This window comes from Lethenteron reissneri, unplaced genomic scaffold, assembly GCF_015708825.2.
Source record: "Lethenteron reissneri isolate LAM-NWPU_2019-01 unplaced genomic scaffold, ASM1570882v1 scaffold_1294, whole genome shotgun sequence".
Classification (NCBI taxonomy): Eukaryota; Metazoa; Chordata; class Hyperoartia; order Petromyzontiformes; family Petromyzontidae; genus Lethenteron; species Lethenteron reissneri.
Genome location: NW_026890997.1, coordinates 44707 through 64287, shown reverse-complemented (window position 1 = coordinate 64287; position 19581 = coordinate 44707). Strand labels below are relative to the sequence as shown.

The 19581-nt window shown below is 50.5% G+C and overlaps 1 protein-coding gene and 1 non-coding gene across 2 annotated transcripts; both read right to left on the bottom strand.

Annotated features, from left to right (window-relative positions):
* Positions 1-830: 830 nt before the first annotated feature.
* Positions 831-19065, bottom strand: LOC133361930 (neuronal cell adhesion molecule-like). Its single transcript, XM_061580905.1, has 11 exons — positions 19047-19065; positions 10427-10532; positions 9843-9960; positions 9701-9782; positions 9244-9372; positions 6564-6731; positions 5635-5743; positions 4756-4979; positions 2703-2837; positions 1961-2104; positions 831-946 (listed from the first exon to the last, which is right to left on the bottom strand). Exons 1-11 carry the CDS (start codon positions 19063-19065, stop codon positions 831-833), a joined length of 1350 nt encoding a protein of 449 aa, XP_061436889.1.
* Positions 13729-13801, bottom strand: TRNAR-CCU (transfer RNA arginine (anticodon CCU)). The gene has a single exon. It is a non-coding gene; the product is annotated as a tRNA-Arg (tRNA).
* Positions 19066-19581: the final 516 nt, after the last annotated feature.

Genomic DNA, 19581 nt, shown 5'->3' with positions numbered 1-19581 from the left:
CTGGCGGTGCGCGGCGCAAGCAAAGAGGGGGGGGGGAGCCTTGACGACTAGTAAGCGGCGAAACTATTTTTAAATCCTTTATATTAAGTTCACTTGCTTGCTTGTGCGCTTACGACCGTGCAAAACTTTCGGTCGTTTTTTAACCCACTTCCCGTGATCCAATCGAGCTGACACTTTGCACACAGACTCGTTGTGCGTGACAATGTATTTTCGTGAACATTTTTTCTCCAAAATTTTCCACTTTTTAGGAAAAAACTATTTCACTAACACAATCATATATTTTTCCTAAACACAGAAAATTATTCAAGAAAATAACAAAAATGTACAATATAAACAATCATACAAAAACTGAAAACCTTATAATCCTTATATACGACTTTCCTTATATTTAATTTAAAATACCAATGTGATAAAAATGAAACTCTTACTCAAGAAAAACAGAAATGAATAATAAAATAAAACCGATGCCCCACATATAAAGGATTTATAGTGAAAAACTTTGTTTTCACGGGTTAATTTTTTCTTCTTGGTTCTTTCGGTAAAGTCACGTAGAAGGGAAATAATAAAATGATAAAATAAAACACAATAAAATCGAATTCTCACGACGTTTTGGCCACAACGCAAGCAGCCATCCTCAGGTGAAGAACAGGTCTGTCGGGGAGACAGCGTCTGAATGAAACACCGCCAGGCTTGGCAGCGTATATTTAAGCTAGGCGCTCTTCCCCCTCCAACCAGGACCCCATTCAAACAACAACAACAACAACGACAACAGCAACAACAAAGAGTGCTTAGTTCACGGAGAGAGTAAAGTAGCCGGGCCAGCGTCGCTCTCACCACAGGATGTTGGGACGCGGCAACCCAAACACGGCACAGTCCAAGTGCGCGGCCTGTCCCTCTGTGGCCGTGTACAGCCTGTCCGGCGGCGACAGCATCCGTGGGGCCACGGCTGAGGGAGAGGCAGGGGGGGGGGGCAGGCAGAGAAGTTCAAGTTCATGTAGTAGGTGTGGAGCCCTGTGAGCCATTCGGCTCTTGAATCTGGTGCAACCGCAACAAACACAAAACAAAAACATGAACAAGAAAACATCTTAAAGTGAATATGTGACTGAGTGCAAACAGAAAATCCAAGAAAAGACAGCAACATATTGCAGAGAAAATCACCGTACACCAACGCTGTGTGCAAACATCCCAGTGGGATGCAAGTCAAACAACAACAACAACAACCACAAGACAACTTAGAAGGGAGCAGGGGGAGGCAGGGGAGGGAGGGGAGGGTTGCTGGGTTAGAGGAATGTTGTGGGACCACAGCAGAGATGCCACCAGGTGAAGGAGGAGGGGGTGGTGGTAGCAGGAGTTGACGAGGGAAAGTTCAGGAGGGAAGCGAGAGAGAGAGAGGAGATTGGAGAATGAGGAGAGCGAATCAGCAAGCGGAAGGAGCGGAGGGAGAGCGGTGGGAGACACTGAGCGGTCATCCCTCCACAAAATACAGGAAGTGGACTCACACAGAGACCCACAGACTCACACAGAGACCCATAGACTCACACAGTGACTCATAGACTCACACAGAGACCCACAGACTCACACAGAGACCCACAGACTCACACAGAGACCCATAGACTCACACAGTGACTCATAGACTCACACAGAGACCCACAGACTGACACAGAGACCCATAGACTCACACAGTGACTCATAGACTCACACAGAGACCCACAGAATCACACAGACCGATAGACCACACAATCTCACAGAGTCTCATAGACTTACACAGAAACTCATAGACTCACACAGAGACCCACAGACTGACACAGACCCACAGACTGACACAGACCCACAGACTCACACAGCAACCTATAAACTCACACAGCGACCCACAGACTCACACAGCAACCTATAAACTCACACAGAGACCCACAGACTCACACAGCGACTCAGTCGTCCTTCCCCCGCACCCCCTGCTCACCCAGCACGTTGACGTAGGCGTTGGCCAGGATGGTGCCGTGGCGGTTGGAGGCCTGGCACTGGTACACGCCGGTGTCTTCCTCCCGCAGCCGGGTCAGCGTCAGGGAGTCGCCGTCCACCCACCGGCCTGGCACCTTGGGGGCTTCTGCTCCGTCGCACGGCGGCACGACACCCGGCACGGTTTGGCGCGGTCTCGGCGCGGTCTCGGCGCGGTCTCGGCACGGTCTCGGCGTGGTCTCGGCGTGGTCTCGGCGCGATGTGTAACGATGTGCCACGATGTGGAATGGTCTCAGCGCGATTTGCCATTGTTTGGTAGGATGCATTTAGCGCAACGCGGCGTGATCTGGCTCAACTCGGTACGTCCTGTGATTTGGCTGGGTGAGCGTGTGACCGGCTGGGTGAGTGTGTGACCGGCTGGGTGAGTGTGTGACCGGCTGGGTGAGCGTGTGACCGGCTGGGTGAGCGTGTGACCGGCTGGGTGAGCGTGTGACCGGCTGGGTGAGTGGGTGCACATTGTGGACGAGTGAGCGTGCGGGTGAGCGGGCGATTGGCTGACCGAGCGTGCGATTTGCCGCGATCGGTCGACCGAGTGATCGCTTGACGATGGACCGCGAGCGTGAGCAAGTGGACGAGCGTGTGCACGTGCAAGTGGGTGGACGAGCGGTTGAGTGAGCGTGCGATCGACCGCGAGCGAGCGAGGCTGACCGCCCCCCCCCCATTCGCTCCCCCCCCCCGCGTCTCACCGTGGATGGGCACGCCGTTGAGGAGCCAGCGGATGGTCGGTGCGGGGACTCCGCTGGCTCTGCACGTGAGCTCGGCGCTGCCCCCCGGGGCGACGCTGCAGCTCGCTGGCAGCGCAGCCGCCCAGTGCGGCTTGGCTGCAGAGGGCGGGGGGGGGGGAAGGAGGGGAGGAGGAGGGGGGGGGGGAAGAGGAGGGGGGAAGGGGGGGCAGGAGGAGGAGGAGGAAGCAGAGATGTAGGTCTTGTTGAAATTCCCTACACCTCTGCTGTGGCAGACGCACAGAAAATATGGCATCTGTGCAGGACCGCCCTTTCCTGAAACCGCATTGGGGCTCCGCAAGCCTCTTCTCAGCGTGCCTAGCAAGGCGATGTTGAATAATCCTTGCCAGGACCTTTCCTGGCACACTGAGGAGTGAGATGCCCCTGTAGTTGTTACAGTCTGTGCGGTCCCCCTTCTTAAAGAGGGGGACCACCAGGGCATCCTTCCAATCTTGCGGAGCCCGTTCAGTGGTCCAGACTGTTGTTATGATGTCATGTAGGGCAGTCTGTGCACAAACGCCACCCTCCCTCAGCATTTCGCTTGGGAGATCATCTCTGCCCGGTGCCTTTCCTGGTCTTAGACTCTGGATCGCCTTCAGTACTTCCTCAACAGATGGCACCTCAGCCAGCCACTCACAGGGGGTGACCTCTTCCAATATTTGAGGCACCGCAGCCTCAGCAGGGTTATCACCACTTTGGGCCATGATGTTTTCCTGGCTGAGGGATTTCCCCTCCCCCAGGACCTCACAGAAATGCTCAGCAATCTGCAAACCTGTTCCTGGGGGTCGAAGATTGGATCACCGTTTTTCCCCTAATGATGGTAATAGGTGTGGCGCTGCAGGTTACTTTTTTGATGGAGTTAAATAGTGATTTGTGATCGCGGGCCACTGAGGCAGACTCCATCTCCTCAGCAACCCGCGACCACCACCCATCCTTGCAGCGCCTCACGGCTCTCCGATCCTCCGAGCGAAGGCTGCGGTCAACCTCCTCATTCTCTGACATGGGATGCTGTAGCCGATGAGAGTGGGCCTGTCACTTTTTCTCAACTAACCTGTGTTTCTGGGGAGGTCTGGACCGCGTACCCAAAGCAGCCATTGCAGCTGCATGATCCACAGTCCTAAACCTCGCCCATTTACCCTCGACATCAGGAGGAGTGGGGGACGATGCCAACCCCAGCCGCAAGCGATGATGAAATTCTCACTTGCAACTTTCATCAGCTGAGACCAGGCCACTTTAGGTTGGAATGGGGTCCTGGGTGTACACCCACCACCGGAGTGGAAGAATGGCAGGCGCAGCTTCCCACATCTCACCGCCACACTCCCACGCCCCCTTCATTATTTTGCTCAGAAGAAGAGCCACTCCCTGTTGTTTGGCAGTCTCCTGCCCCGAGTGGAGGACTGTCCACCCCTCATGGTGGCAGGAGCCAGGCACACACACAGACCCACACACACACACACACAGACACACACACAGGCACAGGCACACACACACACAGGTGCACACAGACAACAACAACAACAACAACCGCCATTCGCCACTAAGTGGCGGTGACGTCACCACGATGCTTGTGCCAGGCCAAGTGCACCTTGAGGCCACGTGAAGTGTCGAAAGCCCGCTGGCAGGAGGTCACGGGGCAGACCCAGGTGCCACTGGTCGACTGACCGAGATGACCGAGATGACTGGCTGATGCACCACCTGTGCCCCCTACTGTGCCAACTTGCTGTGCTTTAGCCACCCGGCGCTCCGCTCGTTGTTGTGAGCGTCGCTCCTCCGCCCTCCGTTGTTGTTGGAGGGCGACTGCCTCCAACTGCCCAGTAGCGTCCTTCACGAGCCTCCTCCACTGAGGCCGATCTTGACACCGCTGGTACCAGTCATCGGCAAGTCCACTCAGCTCCACGTCCTCCTGTACCACATCACTCCATCTCTTCTCCAGCCCGTGCCGCGCCCGTCTAGCCCCCTCGATCCGGCCGAACACACAGACACACACACACAGACACACACACACACAGGTGCACACCTTCCACGGTGACCGTGACGGTGTGCAGCGCCACACCCTCGCTGTTGACGGCGCGGCACTGGTAGCTGCCGCCGTCGGACAGCGCCGCGTTGTGGATGACCAGCGTCGTACCGGTGTCGTGCCAGCGTTGTGCCAACGTCGTGCCGGAGGGGGCGGCGAGGGGGGCGGCTTCCTCCGACGACGCCGCCCCACCCCACTTGCTCCAGCTCACCTTAGGCGTGGGGCTACGCGCACACACACAGGGAACGCACGCGCACGTGTGCACGTGTGTGTGTGTGCGTGCGTGTGCACGTGTGTGTGTGCGTGTGCACGTGTGTGTGTGCATGTGTGTGTGTGCGTAAGTGTGCACGTGTGTGTGTGCGTGCACGTGTGTGTGTGCGTGCACGTGTGTGTGCGTGCACGTGTGTGTGTGCGTGCACGTGTGTGTGTGCACGTGTGTGTGTGTGCGTGCACGTGTGTGTGTGTGCGTGCACGTGTGTGTGTGTGCGTGCACGTGTGTGTGTGTGTGCGTGCACGTGTGTGTGTGTGCGTGCACGTGTGTGTGTGTGCGTGCACGTGTGTGTGTGTGCGTGCACGTGTGTGTGTGTGTGCGTGCACGTGTGTGTGTGTGCGTGCACGTGTGTGTGTGTGCGTGCGTGTGCACGTGTGTGTATGTGCGTGCACGTGTGTGTGTGTGCGTGCACGTGTGTGTGTGTGTGCGTGCACGTGTGTGTGTGTGCGTGCACATGTGTGTGTGTGTGCGTGCACGTGTGGGTGTGTGTGCGTGCACGTGTGTGTGTGTGCGTGCACGTGTGTGTGTACATGTGTGTGTGTGCGCGTGTGTGTGTGTGTGCATGTGTGTGCGCGTGTGTGTGTGCGTGTGCGCGCGTGTGTACGTACAGCCCTTGTGTGATGCACATCAGCAGCAGCGTCTCCCCGGTGAGCACCACCTTGCTACTCGTCTCCCCCGCAGGCTCCACGAACACCGGCCGGCGCTTTGACGGACGCTCTGCGTGCATCATCCACGTGTGGTGCGCGGGGAGCGGTGGGACAGTGGTTAGCGCCACGCTGCGCTACAAAACCTGCCCATGACCCGAGTTTGATTCCCGCCGTAGGGCAACACCGGTGACGATTATCTGAACACTCACACGTCCACACACACACACACGTACACACCTACACGCACACACGTACACACGCTCACACGTACACACACGCACACACACACGTACACACACTCACACGTACACACACACACGTCCATACGTCCACACACACACACTCACACACACACGCTCACACGTACACACACTCACACGTACACACGCACACACACACGTACACACGCACACACACACGTACACACGCACACACACGCTCACACGTACACACACACACACACGTCCACACGCACACACACACACACGTACACACGCACACACACACGCACACACACGTACACACACACACGTACACACGTACACACACTCACACGTCCACACACACTCACATGTACACATACACACACGTACACACGCACACACGTACACACGCACTCACACGTACACACACACACACACACGTACACACACACGTCCACACACACATACACACGTACACACGCACACACGTACACACACACACGTCCACACACACGTACACGCGCACACACACGCACACACACACGTCCACACACACACACGTCCACACACACACACATCCACACACGCACGCACACACACACACTCACACACGCACACACACATGTACACACGCAACTTCCCGGCGTTTGCCACCGCTGCCGCCACCACGCCGCCGCCGCCACTCACTGCGTGTGACAGCCAGCCGTAGCGGCTGCTTGTAGCGGATGGTGCCCGTGTGCGGGTAGCGCGCGTGGCACACGTAGTCACCCCCGTCGCCGCGGAGCACGTTGGCGAAATGCAGGTCACCCTCTGGACCCTGCGTCACTCGCGCATCCAGCGGAACTTTCTTCACGGCTGCGGCAGCACCGGCAGCAGCACCACCCCGGGGTTAAGGGCGGTGGGCAGTCGGGGGGGCGGCAGGGGGAGGGATTGAGGAGATGGGAATCTTTATTAGAAGTCCGTCGCGCAAACCGTGGTAGTGGCGGACGCGGATTCTTGACGAGACGCAAATGGAAGATGAACAACTCTGCAGCAGTGATTCTAGATTTGAAGCTTTCGTGACTGGCAAGGATTCACACTCTCGGGGTTTTTTTTCCGGTAAAGTCACGTAGGTAAGAAATAATAATGAAAATAAAATAATAAGTGACAAATAACTCAATTCAATCACGACGTTTCGGAGGCAACACAAGTCTCCGTCTTCACGTGGGACCGTCACAGCCAAATTTACCACTTGATACAGTGAATTTGGATGTGATTGATACAGTGAATTTGGCTGTGATTGATACAGTGAATTTGGATGTGATTGATACAGTGAATTTGGATGTGATTGATACAGTGAATTTGGATGTGATTGATACAGTGAATTTGGCTGTGATTGATACAGTGAATTTGGCTGTGATTGATACAGTGATTTTGGCTGTGACGGTCCCACCTGAAGACGGAGACTTGTGTTGCCTCCGAAACGTCGTGATTTAATTTAGTTATGTTTCACTTATTTTTTTGACCTACATGACTTTACCGAAACAACCTGAGAGTATGTGGCATTGTGCTTGTTCATTTGCATCGGCATCGGCAGCCACGCGAACAGAGCAGACTCGTAGATACCCGCCGATATCCAGACTCACAGAGATGCACAGAGACTCAGGGAGACCCAGAGACACCCCGAGAGAGCCGAATCATCAACACATCGACCCGTGGAGACATGATGATGATTCACCGCTCCGCTACTCCCGGCGGGGTCGTCTGGCAACATATCATAGCCACCGTGATGATGATGATGATGAGAGACACAGACCTCCTGTCTACCAGGCGAGGTAGTCAACATCTCATAGCCACCGTGATGATGAGAGAGACACAGACCTCCTGTATACCAGGCGAGGTAGTCAACATCTCATAGCCACCGTGATGATGATGAAAGAGAGAGACACAGACCTCCTGCACACCAGGCGAGGTAGTCAACATCTCATAGCCACCAGTGATGATGATGAAAGAGAGAGACACAGACCTCCTGCGTGCCAGGCGAGGTAGTCAACATCTCATAGTCACCATGATGATGATGAAAGAGAGAGACACAGACCTCCTGCGTACCAGGCGAGGTAGTCAACATCTCATAGCCAGCGTGGTGATGATGAGAGAGAGAGAGACACAGACCTCCTGTCTACCAGGCGAGGTAGTCAACATCTCATAGCCACCGTGATGATGATGAAAGAGAGAGACACAGACCTCCTGCGTACCAGGCGAGGTAGTCAACATCTCATAGCCAGCGTGGTGATGATGAGAGAGAGAGACACAGACCTCCTGCACACCAGGCGAGGTAGTCAACATCTCATAGCCACCGTGATGATGATGAAAGAGAGAGACACAGACCTCCTGCGTGCCAGGCGAGGTAGTCAACTATCTCATAGCCACCATGATGATGATGAAAGAGAGAGACACAGACCTCCTGCGTACCAGGCGAGGTAGTCAACATCTCATAGCCAGCGTGGTGATGATGAGACAGACCTCCTGTCTACCAGGCGAGGTAGTCAACATCTCATAGCCACCATGATGATGATGAAAGAGAGAGACACAGACCTCCTGCGTACCAGGCGAGGTAGTCAACATCTCATAGCCAGCGTGGTGATGATGAGAGAGACACAGACCTCCTGCGTACCAGGCGAGGTAGTCAACATCTCATAGCCAACGTGATGATGATGAAAGAGAGAGACACAGACCTCCTGCGTACCAGGCGAGGTAGTCAACATCTCATAGCCACCGTGATGATGATGAAAGAGAGAGACACAGACCTCCTGCGTACCAGGCGAGGTAGTCAACATCTCATAGCCAGCGTGGTGATGATGAGAGAGAGAGACACAGACCTCCTGCGTACCAGGCGAGGTAGTCAACATCTCATAGCCACCATGATGATGATGAAAGAGAGAGACACAGACCTCCTGCGTACCAGGCGAGGTAGTCAACATCTCATAGCCACCGTGATGATGATGAAAGAGAGAGACACAGACCTCCTGCGTGCCAGGCGACGTAGTCAACATCTCATAGCCAACGTGATGATGAGAGAGACACGCAAACTACAAATATACAGCAGCAGCAGGCGTCGTCAGGGTCGGGATCGAACCCACGCCCTCCTGTCTAGCAGGCGAGGTAGTCAACATCTCATAGCCACCATGATGATGAAAGAGAGAGACACAGACCTCCTGCGTGCCAGGTGAGGTAGTCAACATCTCATAGCCAGCGTGATGATGATGAGAGAGACACGCAAACTCCAAATATACAGCAGCAGCAGGCGTCGTCAGGGTCGGGATCGAACCCACGCCCTCCTGTCTACCAGGCGAGGTAGTCAACATCTCAAGGGCAGCGTGGTACTCACAGCTGTCCAGCCAGAAGACGGTGGGAGGAGGGAAGCCGTGGGCAGCAGGAGGGCGGCAGGGCAGCACGGCCGGGGAGCCCACGGCGGCCATGACGGGCGCAAGCTGCTCACGAGGCCACCGCGGGGCACCTGCAGGGTACAAAGTCTCCCTGTGTAGCCTTCGCAGGGCGTCGGGGCAAGTGCTGCCAGCGAGTTGGTGGTCAGCACCGGGCCGCCTTTGTCTCCCCGATGGTGACGTGTTTACATGGCGCATTAGGTACGCGTTTGAGGCTGAGTCGACCTAGGGGAGGGCCCAGGACGGGTTCAGCACTTTGTGTGTGGGGAGTGGTGGTGCAGCGGTTAGCGCCCTGTGTGTGTGTGTGAGTGGGGAGTGGTGGTGCAGCGGTTAGCACACCCTGTGTGTGTGTGAGTGAGTGAGTAGTTGACGGTGCGAGCGTTGCCCCCCCCCCCCACTCACGCGCCAGCCTCACGGTGATGTTGTTGCTGAGCGCCGTGCCCGCCCGGTTCCCCGCCCAGCAGCGGTAGACCCCCTGGTAGCGCTGCACCGCCGCGGTGACGTCACCGTCACCGTCACCGCCACCGTCACAACCGGACTCCGCCGCCGCCGCCGCCACCGCCGCCAAGTCGACGGTGAAGGTCCCCGAGCCATCCCCACGGCGCCGCACGTGGGGGTCACTGTCGGGGTCAAAGCTGCCCCCGTCCTTGCTCCACCAGAAGCTGCAGCACAGGCGCGGAGGGGGGAGGGGGGGGAGTGGGGGGGGGGGAGGGAGGGAGGGGAGGGGGGAGGGGGGGGGAGTGGGGGGGGGAGGGAGGGGGAGGGGGGGTAGGGAGGGGAGGGGGGAGGGAGGGGAGGGGGAGGGATGGGATGGAGGAGAGGGAAGGGAGGGGGAGGGGGGAGGGAGGTGGGGATGGGGGTAAGTCAGAAGGGAGGGATGGAGGGAGGGGGGAGGGTGGGGGAGGGAGGTGGGTGGGGATGGGATGGAGGGAGGGGAGGGAGGAGGGGGGAGGGGAGGGGAGGGGAGGTGGGGATGGGATGGAGGGAGGGGAAGGAAGGGAGGGAGGAGGGAGGGAGAGAGTTAATTCGGGATGGAGGGAGGAAGGGGGGTAGGGAGATGGGGAGGGGGGGTAAGTCGGGAGTGAGGGGAGATGTAGTGAGGGATGGATGGAGGAGTGTGCAGCGTACGTGGGCGCTGGGTTGCCGCGTGCTTCACACTGCAGCACCACGTTGTCACGTGGGTCGACGATGTAGTCCTCGCGCGATTGCCACGTGATGGACGGGGGCTGGGTGACTGCGAGAGACCAACGGGTCAACAACAAAGTTGAGTTGATGGACTTGGGTGGATGAGTGATGGGTGTAGTTTCAAGTTTCAAGTTCATGTAGTGGGTGTAGAGCCCTGTGAGACATTCGGCTCTTGAATCGGGTGCAACCGCAACAAACAAAAAACAAAAACACGAACAAAAAACATCTTAAAGTGAATATGTGACTGAGTGCTAAAAGCAAATCCAAGAAGAGACAGCAAAATATTGCAGAAAAATCACCGTACACCAACGCTGTGTGCAAACATCCCAGTGGGATGCAAGTCAAACAACAACAACAACAACCGCAAGACAACTTAGATTAAGGCCATCAGTCTAACTCTGTACTACAACAAACAAACATGGCCAAACCAAAGAACTTTTCGAAAATCACCAAAATAAAGCCAAACAAGCAATGCAACAGTGCAGGTCATAGGAACTGTGACAGAGTTTTCACAATAAACGACGTAATCAACATGTACCACCAGACCCTGCAGCCACAGCTGCTGCTGCATGGGTCACTCCACAACAGCAGGAGGAGCATCAGTCGGAGTGTCAACATTTTTCAATGCACCTTTAAGATCAGCACACTAAATCAAAACACAGATCATACTTTGCAGCGATCATCCGGAGCGAAACATTTTATTTTAGGCCACTAAATTGCAGTGGCAGCTGGGGGTGTACAACTCCTCTAGAGCAGTTTTGAGTGAAGATCTCATAGGTAGAGATTCAAATTGCAGTTTATTGGCGACAGCATTCCAGACCCTGGGGGCATCAATAGCAAAGGCCCTTCCTCCAGTGTTTGTACGGCAATAGGGAATGTGAAGCTGGTAAATGAGCGAAGACCTTAGGTGTTTCGATTTAAAGCTTTCGTGACTGCAGGGATTCATCTTATTGGTTAAACGCAAGCAGCCGTCCTCAGGTGAAGACCAGGTCTGTCGGGGAGACAGCATCTGACGCTGTCTCCCCGACAGACCTGGTCTTCTGCTTGCGTTGTGGCCGAAACGTCGTGAGAATTATTTTACTATGTTTTATTTTCATTATTTTATTATTTCCCTTCTACGTGACTTTACCGAAAGAATCAAGAAGATGGACCTTAGGTGCTGTAGGGGGGGGGTATCAGCTGCTTAACGGGAGGGGGGGGGGGTGTTTGCTACTCACGGTCAAGGGGCAGCACGAGGGGCTGCTCACAAAGAGCGCCGAGCTGCAGCAGCAGCAGCAGAGACGCCACCACGAGGTGGGGGGCGGCGGTGGTGGTGGAGAAAGAAGACGCCATCGGGGTGGGGGGGGGGCTTCCTTCACTTGGCTAGGAGGGGAGGAGAAGAGGGAGGGGAGGGGAGGGAGGAAGGGAGGGGTGGGAGGGAGGTGAGAGAGGGGTGGGAGGGGGGGTGGGAGGGGTGGAAGGGAAGGAGGGGTGGGAGGGAGGTGAGAGAGGGGTGGGAGGGAGGGGGGAGGGAGGGAGGAAGGGGAGGAGGGAGGGAGGAGAGGGAGAGAGAGGTGGGAGGGAGGGAGGTGAGAGAGGGGTGGGAGGGAGGGGGGGAGGGGACGAGGGATAGAGGGAGAAAGGGGTGGGAGGGAGGTGAGAGAGTGGTGGGAGGGAGGGGGAGGGAGGGGAGGAGGGAGGGAGGGGTGGGAGGGAGGGGGGAGGAGCAAGAGGGAGGGGGGAGGGAGTAGGAGAGGGAGGGGCGGCAGGAGGGGGAAGGATGGGAGGGAGATTTGGGGGTCTTACAATGGAACATCTGTGACGTGTTGTTTGTCTACTAAAAGCCATCCAGGCAGCGAATTTCAGTCACGTAGGGGAAAATAAATAGTAATAAATAAATTATAGAATGATAGAAATTATAGAAATAAAATTATTATAATATTATTTTATATTATTTAATTTCTATAATTTTTCCCATCATTTTATTATTTAATATTTATTTTTTATTTTTCCCTGACTTTACCGAAAAAACCTAAGAGTATGAATCCTTGCAGTCACGAATGCTTCAAATCTAGAAGCATTGAGGTGTTTTAGAAATACAGATGAAGGTCTTCATTCCGATGCGCTATAAAGTTCTTTTACACAAACGCCGAGGAAGGTCACGGGGTCAGGACATGAGAACATTCAGTACAAAAGCACGATAAGTGAAGGAAAGGTGGACAAATCACTTGTAAAAAATTAACCCGTAAAAAAAACAAAGTTTTTCACTATAAATCCTTTATATGCGTGGCATCGGTTTTATTTTATTATTCATTTCTGTTTTTCTTGAGTAAGAGTTTCATTTTTATCACATTGGTATTTTAAATTAAATATAAGGGAAGTCGTATATAAGGATTATAAGGTTTTCAGTTTTTGTATGATTGTTTATATTGTACATTTTTGTTGTTTTCTTGAATAATTTTCTGTATTTAGGAAAAATATATGATTGTGTTAGTGAAATTTTTTTTCCCTAAAAAGTGGAAAATTTTGGAAAAAATGTTTGACGAAAATTAATCGTCACGCACAACGAGTCTGTGTGCAAAATGTCAGCTCGATTGGATCACGGGAAGTGGGTTAAAAAACGACCGAAAGATTTGCACGGTCGTAAGCGCGCAAGCAAGTGAACTTAATATAAAGGATTTAATAATAATAGAAATGGATAGGTATTTTCTCCTTTTATTCTCTGCTTTATCAATGTTGATAATTGTCACCAAAGTACACTGTTTAAAACTCTTATTCTTAGGTTTTTTCGGTAAAGTCACGTAGGTAAAAGATTAAAATTAATGAAAGTAAAAAAATGTAAAATTTTACTTTTATAAATTTTAATGTTTTACCTACGTGAATTTACCGAAAAAAACCTAAGAATATGAATCCTTGCAGTCACGAAAGCTTCAAATCTAGAATGTTTAAAGCTCTCTTGATTAGAAGCTTTCGTGACTTCAGGAATCCATACTCTTTGGTTCTTTCGGTAAATTCACGTAGGTGTAAAATAAAATAAATCACGACGTTTCGGGCTCAACACAAGCGTCTATCATCAACACAAGCATCCATCATCATCACCTGATGATGGGCACTATACCGACGTAACTTTACCGAAAGAACCAAAGAGTATAACTGAACATTGTTTTAAAACTCTCTTCTATAGGCACAGCGCCGTTTTGGCTTTTCATTATCAGATTCGTTAACTTGACTTTTTGATTTTACAAAATGAACAGCTTTTTCTCAGCAACCCCAGGTGGGACTCGAACCCACAATCCCTGGCTTAGGAGGCCAGTGCCTTATCCATTAGGCCACTGGGGCTACATGTAGCATGATGAAAACCTGGCTTATGTACAGACTTCTTAAATAAACTCACAATTAAAAAAATATATGTTTTTCCCCTTTCGTCCCCTCTGTTTTATTCATGTTGATAATTGTTTTTTTCCTAAAAAGTGGAAAATTTAGGAATTTTTTTTCACGAAAATAAATTGTCACGCACAACGAGTCTGTGTGCAAAATGTCAGCTCGATTGGATCACGGGAAGTGGGTTAAAAAACGACCGAAAGATTTGCACGGTCGTAAGCGTGCAAGCAAGCAAGTGAACTTAATATAAAGGATTTTACAATACGTAAATTTTCTTTGAGATTTGAAGCTTTCGTAACTGCAAGGTTTCATACTCTTAGGTTTTTTCGGTAAAGTCACGTAGGAAAAAAATAAGAAAAATATTATAATAAATGAAAAATAACTAAATTACATCACAATTGAGTTATTTTTCGTTTATTATAATTTTATAACTTTTCTTACCTACGTAGTTTTACCGAAAAAAACCTAAGAGTATATCAATTATCTGTATACCGATTAAATCTAGTTTAGTTGTATCTGTATATGGATAACACGTAGTTTAGCTGTATCTGTATATCGATAAACAATATCGTGTTTTCATGTTATCTGTATATAGATAACGAATTAGTTAAGTTGAATAAGTATTTATAAATACATGTAAATGATGGTTTTACCTTTCCTCTACTTTGCGTGGCGGTGACACTGATTCTGCCGAGTTGTTGAACTCAGCAGCAGCAGAAGGAGCAGTGCAGATGGAGGGTGGCATGTGATGTCGATCTGAATGTCACTTCTATTTCTATACAGGCAGTCCTCTACTTACGATGGAGATGTGTTACAACGACCCTATCATCGTAAGTCGAAAATATCGTAAGTCGAAGATGGCCTCTAGCCTAGCCAGGAGTCTTACAGGGTGGTGGTAATCTAGCAAAACAGAGCAAGTTACAGTAGCGTACTGTATTAACTATATCCTGTGTGTGTTTATTAATTACAAGACTGTATTGCACAGTAACATTTAAAGTAAAAAAAAAACAAGGTAAATTCTTAACCTACCTATATGAACTGCAAATTAATATGAAGTTTGTTCAGGAAACAATCCTATCTGCTAGAAAAATAAACTTTTAGCATGCATTGAACGTATCGTATCGTGGTAACATTGAAATGAAATCGCTAAAGCTACGTATCATAGTGTAGTGTATAGTGTAGTGTATAGCGTAGTGTATAGTAATAGTGTAGTGTAGAGTTTAGTGTAGTGTGTAGTGTAGTGTATAGCGTAGTGTATAGTAATAGTGTAGTGTATAGTGTAGTGTATATTAGTGTGTAGTAGTAAATAAAATCGCTCAAGCTACGTATCATAATGTAGTGTATAATGTAGTGTATAGCGTAGTGTATAGTAATAGGGTAGTGTGTAGTGTATAGTGTAGTGTATAGCGTAGTGTATAGTAATAGTGTAGTGTATAGTTTAGTGTGTAGTGTATAGTGTAGTGTATAGCGTAGTGTATAGTAATAGTGTAGTGTATAGTTTAGTGTGTAGTGTATAGTGTAGTGCAGGGGTCAGGAACCTTTTTGACTGGGAGAGCCATAAAAGCCCAATTTTTCTTAATATATTTCATTGAGAGCCATATAGTATTTTAAACGTATAATAAATTAAATATGTCTTACTTTTAATGCGACTTCTGGTCACGGGACCCGTGACCCGAGAAATTTTATCTTCAAAACTAATTTCTGTTTACTTTAAAATGACACAGTATTATTAAGCAATATCACAAGTATTTTAAAATCAGTTCCAAACTCATTTTATTTTTATTTTATTATTATTTTTTTCAACTCAAATTTGTCTGGGAGCCATATGCCGTCACCAGAAGAGCCATATATGGCTCGCGAGCCATAGGTTGCCGACCGCTGGTGTAGTGTATAGTAGTGTATAGTAATAGTGTAGTGTATAGTAATAGTGTATAGTAATAGTGTAGTGTATAGTGTAGTGTGTAGTGTAGTGTATATTAGTGTGTAGTAGTAAATAAAATCGCTCAAGCTACGTATCATAAATGCATTCACCGTGGCCAATTACAGCCAACGTTAGTTGAGCGTGGACAATTAGACCCAAGCCGAAACATAACATTTACAAAAGAATGTTTCAAAATATTTATGTTTTATTTTTTACGATAGAATATCGTGTTGTCATCAGTATGACGTAAGTATACCAAGTTTGCAGTCGATACCACATTGGGAAGTGGGTTAAAATTGAGTTACAAGATTTGAGGATACAAAAACGACAACAACAACAACGACAGCGTGTAAAATTGGAATCATGGAGAGCATCTATATGAACAAAGCGCTCTACCTACAAGCATGTACCGCTATACACCTTGTGCATGTGTAGTAGTACCCCAGTGATTACCCTGTAATCGGATTATTTGTATGTGGTAAGGGTAAAAGTAGGCTCGTTGTTTTTCTTACTCTTACGTTTTTTTCGGTAAAGTCACGTAGGTTAAATAAGAAAAAATAAATAATAATACGTAAAAATAAGTCGATGTATTTTTGTTTTATTATTTTATTTTTTATTTTTTTACCGACGCGACTTTACCGAAAAACAACCCGCTAAGAGTATGAACGCTTGCAGTCACGAAAATTTCAAATCTAGAATCGCTGCTTTTCCCTTTAACCTCCACCTTGCCGAGGCCTACACGCACACACTCATCCCCCACTCGCTCGCTCACTCACCCACACAGCAGGAGGAGGTGGTGGTGATGAGAGGCTTGCCTGGTGAGGTGTCAGTCCCAGCACCACAGCAATGGTGGAGCAGCAGTTGCCCAGCAAGAAGCCAGCCAGCACCCAGCAGCTTGACTGCAGCAGCGTCTGTGTCCAGGGCTCAGTGTTGACTCAGCCCTGGTGACTCAACACGCCCCTTGCCAAAGGCTGGCTCGACTCTGGCGAATGGTCGATGGTTCCCGCTGAGCTGTGCGGATTTAAGCTTCACAATCCTGGAATGCGTTGCGCAATAACCACGTCTAAAGTCAACATCGTGTAGGGTAGACTCTATCTACTGCTGGGTGAGGAGGAGGGGTGGGGGGGGGGCTGCAGGGGGGGGGGGCAGTGTTGAGTCTATGGTGCAGTGTTGAGGGTATGGGCGGTGTTGAGTCTATGGTGCAGTGTTGAGTCTATGGGCAGTGTTGAGTCTATGGTGCAGTGTTGAGTCTATGGTGCAGTGTTGAGTCTATGGGCAGTGCTGAGTCTATGGTGCAGTGTTGAGTCTATGGTGCAGTGTTGAGTCTATGGGCAGTGCTGAGTCTATGGTGCAGTGTTGAGTCTATGGTGCAGTGTTGAGTCTATGGGCAGTGTTGAGTCTATGGTGCAGTGTTGAGTTTATGGTGTAGTGTTGAGTCTATGGGCAGTGTTGAGTCTATGGTGCAGTGTTGAGTCTATGGTGCAGTGTTGAGTCTATGGGCAGTGCTGAGTCTATGGTGCAGTGCTGAGTCTATGGGGAGTGTTGAGTCTATGGGGAGTGCTGAGTCTATGGGCAGTGTTGAGTCTATGGGCGGTGTTGAGTCTATGGGCAGTGTTGAGTATATGGGCAGTGTTGAGTCTATGGGCAGTGTTGAGTCTATGGTGCAGTGTTGAGTCTATGGTGCAGTGCTGAGTCTATGGGTAGTGTTGAGTCTATGGGCAGTGTTGAGTCTATGGGCAGTGTTGAGTCTATGGGCAGTGTTGAGTCTATGGTGAGTGCTGAGTCTATGGTGCAGTGTTGAGTCTATGGGCAGTGCTGAGTCTATGGTGCAGTGTTGAGTCTATGGGCAGTGCTGAGTCTATGGGCACGTGTTGAGTCTATGGGCACGTGTTGAGTCTATGGACAGTGTTGAGTCTATGGTGCAGTGCTGAGTCTATGGGCAGTGTAGAGTCTATGGGTAACAGTGTTGAGTCTATGGTGCAGTGTTGAGTCTATGGGTAGCAGTGTTGAGTCTATGGGTAACAGTGTTGAGTCTATGGGCACGTGTTGAGTCTATGGTGCAGTGCTGAGTCTATAGGCAGTGTAGAGTCTATGGGTAACAGTGTTGAGTCTATGGTGCAGTGTTGAGTCTATGGTGCAGTGTTGAGTCTATGGGTAACAGTGTTGAGTCTATGGGCACGTGTTGAGTCTATGGACAGTGTTGAGTCTATGGTGCAGTGTTGAGTCTATGGGCAGTGTTGAGTCTATGGGCAGTGTTGAGTCTATGGGCAGTGTTGAGTCTATGGGCAGTGTTGAGTCTATGGGCAGTGTTGAGTCTATGAGCAGTGCTGAGTCTATGGGCACTGTTGAGTCTATGGGCAGTGTTGAGTCTATGGGCAGTGTTGAGTCTATGGCAGTGTTGAGTCTATGGTGCAGTGTTGAGTCTATGGGCAGTGTTGAGTCTATGGGCAGTGTTGAGTCTATGGGCAGTGTTGAGTCTATAGTGCAGTGTTGAGTCTATGGGCAGTGTTGAGTCTATGGGCAGTGTTGAGTCTATGGTGCAGTGTTGAGTCTATGGGCAGTGTTGAGTCTATGGGCAGTGTTGAGTTTATGGTGCAATCACTGCAGGCCAAGTGCCAGTATCATGACCAACTCGGGCATTGAAGTTGCCCAACAAGATGACTCTATCCCGAGGGGCCACTTTAGCTAACACCTGTGACAGGTCATAGAAGGCATCTGACTCATCGGCCTTGCCTGCATCCCTCCACGGATGTTCGTCTTCAGTGGGGGCATAAGTAACCACGACCACCATTCCTCGCCTCTGGTTGATGGGAAGGCGAGCCCACAGTAGCCTGGGGCTTACAGCTTCCCACACCTCACCACCACGCTCCCGCAACCCCTTGTTTTGTTCAGAAGAGCCACTCCCTGTTGTTTGGCAGTCTCATGCCCCGAGTAGAGGACTGTCCACCCCTCATGGTGGCAGGAGCCTGAGCCGGTCCACCGGACCTCCTGAATACCACAGAGATCCAGGCGGTACCGGTCCAGCTCCCGATAGAGGGGTGGCAGCCTCTCCTCCGCAGTGAGCGTTTGAACATTCCACGTGGCCACCCGCAGTGGTTTTTTGTTGTTTCTGGAGGAGCCCCGAGGGTAAGGATTCAGTCTCCTGGCTCCGCCAAATGGGGTTTGGCCAGTAGACGTCATAGATGCCTGTCCCCCCGGCTCCTCCGGGACAAGCTGAATTAGATATTTTGCAGGTCGCTTTGTGGTCATGAATTGAAGGTGGAGAGATTACCAGCTCCTCACACCTGTCCAGAGCCCCCATTTGGCCGCTGCAGTGGTTACAAAGGCCATGAGGGGAATGGCGAATTTAAGTTGGCCCTCCCCCCACGGCACTGCCCATCACAGCGTTGCTGTCCGGTACGAACAAGGAGGTAGGGGGTTGTTTTGCCGGACAACAACAACCGCCATTCGTCACGTAGAATGGAAATAATAGTATTTCCATTCTACGTGACTTTACCGAAAGATCCAGAATGTAAATAATATTATTTTCATTCTACGTGACTTTACCGAAAGAACCAAGAAAAATTGTTCATTGTTTGCAGGAAATATTTATTACGTTGCTATTTTAACACTGGGTTCCATTCACTACCGTTTGCATGTTCGGTCGACCTTTTGAATACTTCTTCGGACGCATTCCAGAATATTTGAAACTGTAAAGTTTTCAGCAACCACCAAATAATTTCCTCTGAACCGTAACCTGAAAATCAAGTTGAGTGCTGGGGTTTTGCTCCCTAAATTTTACGTCAAACTCTATATTGGCAATTTAGTTCTATCCTCC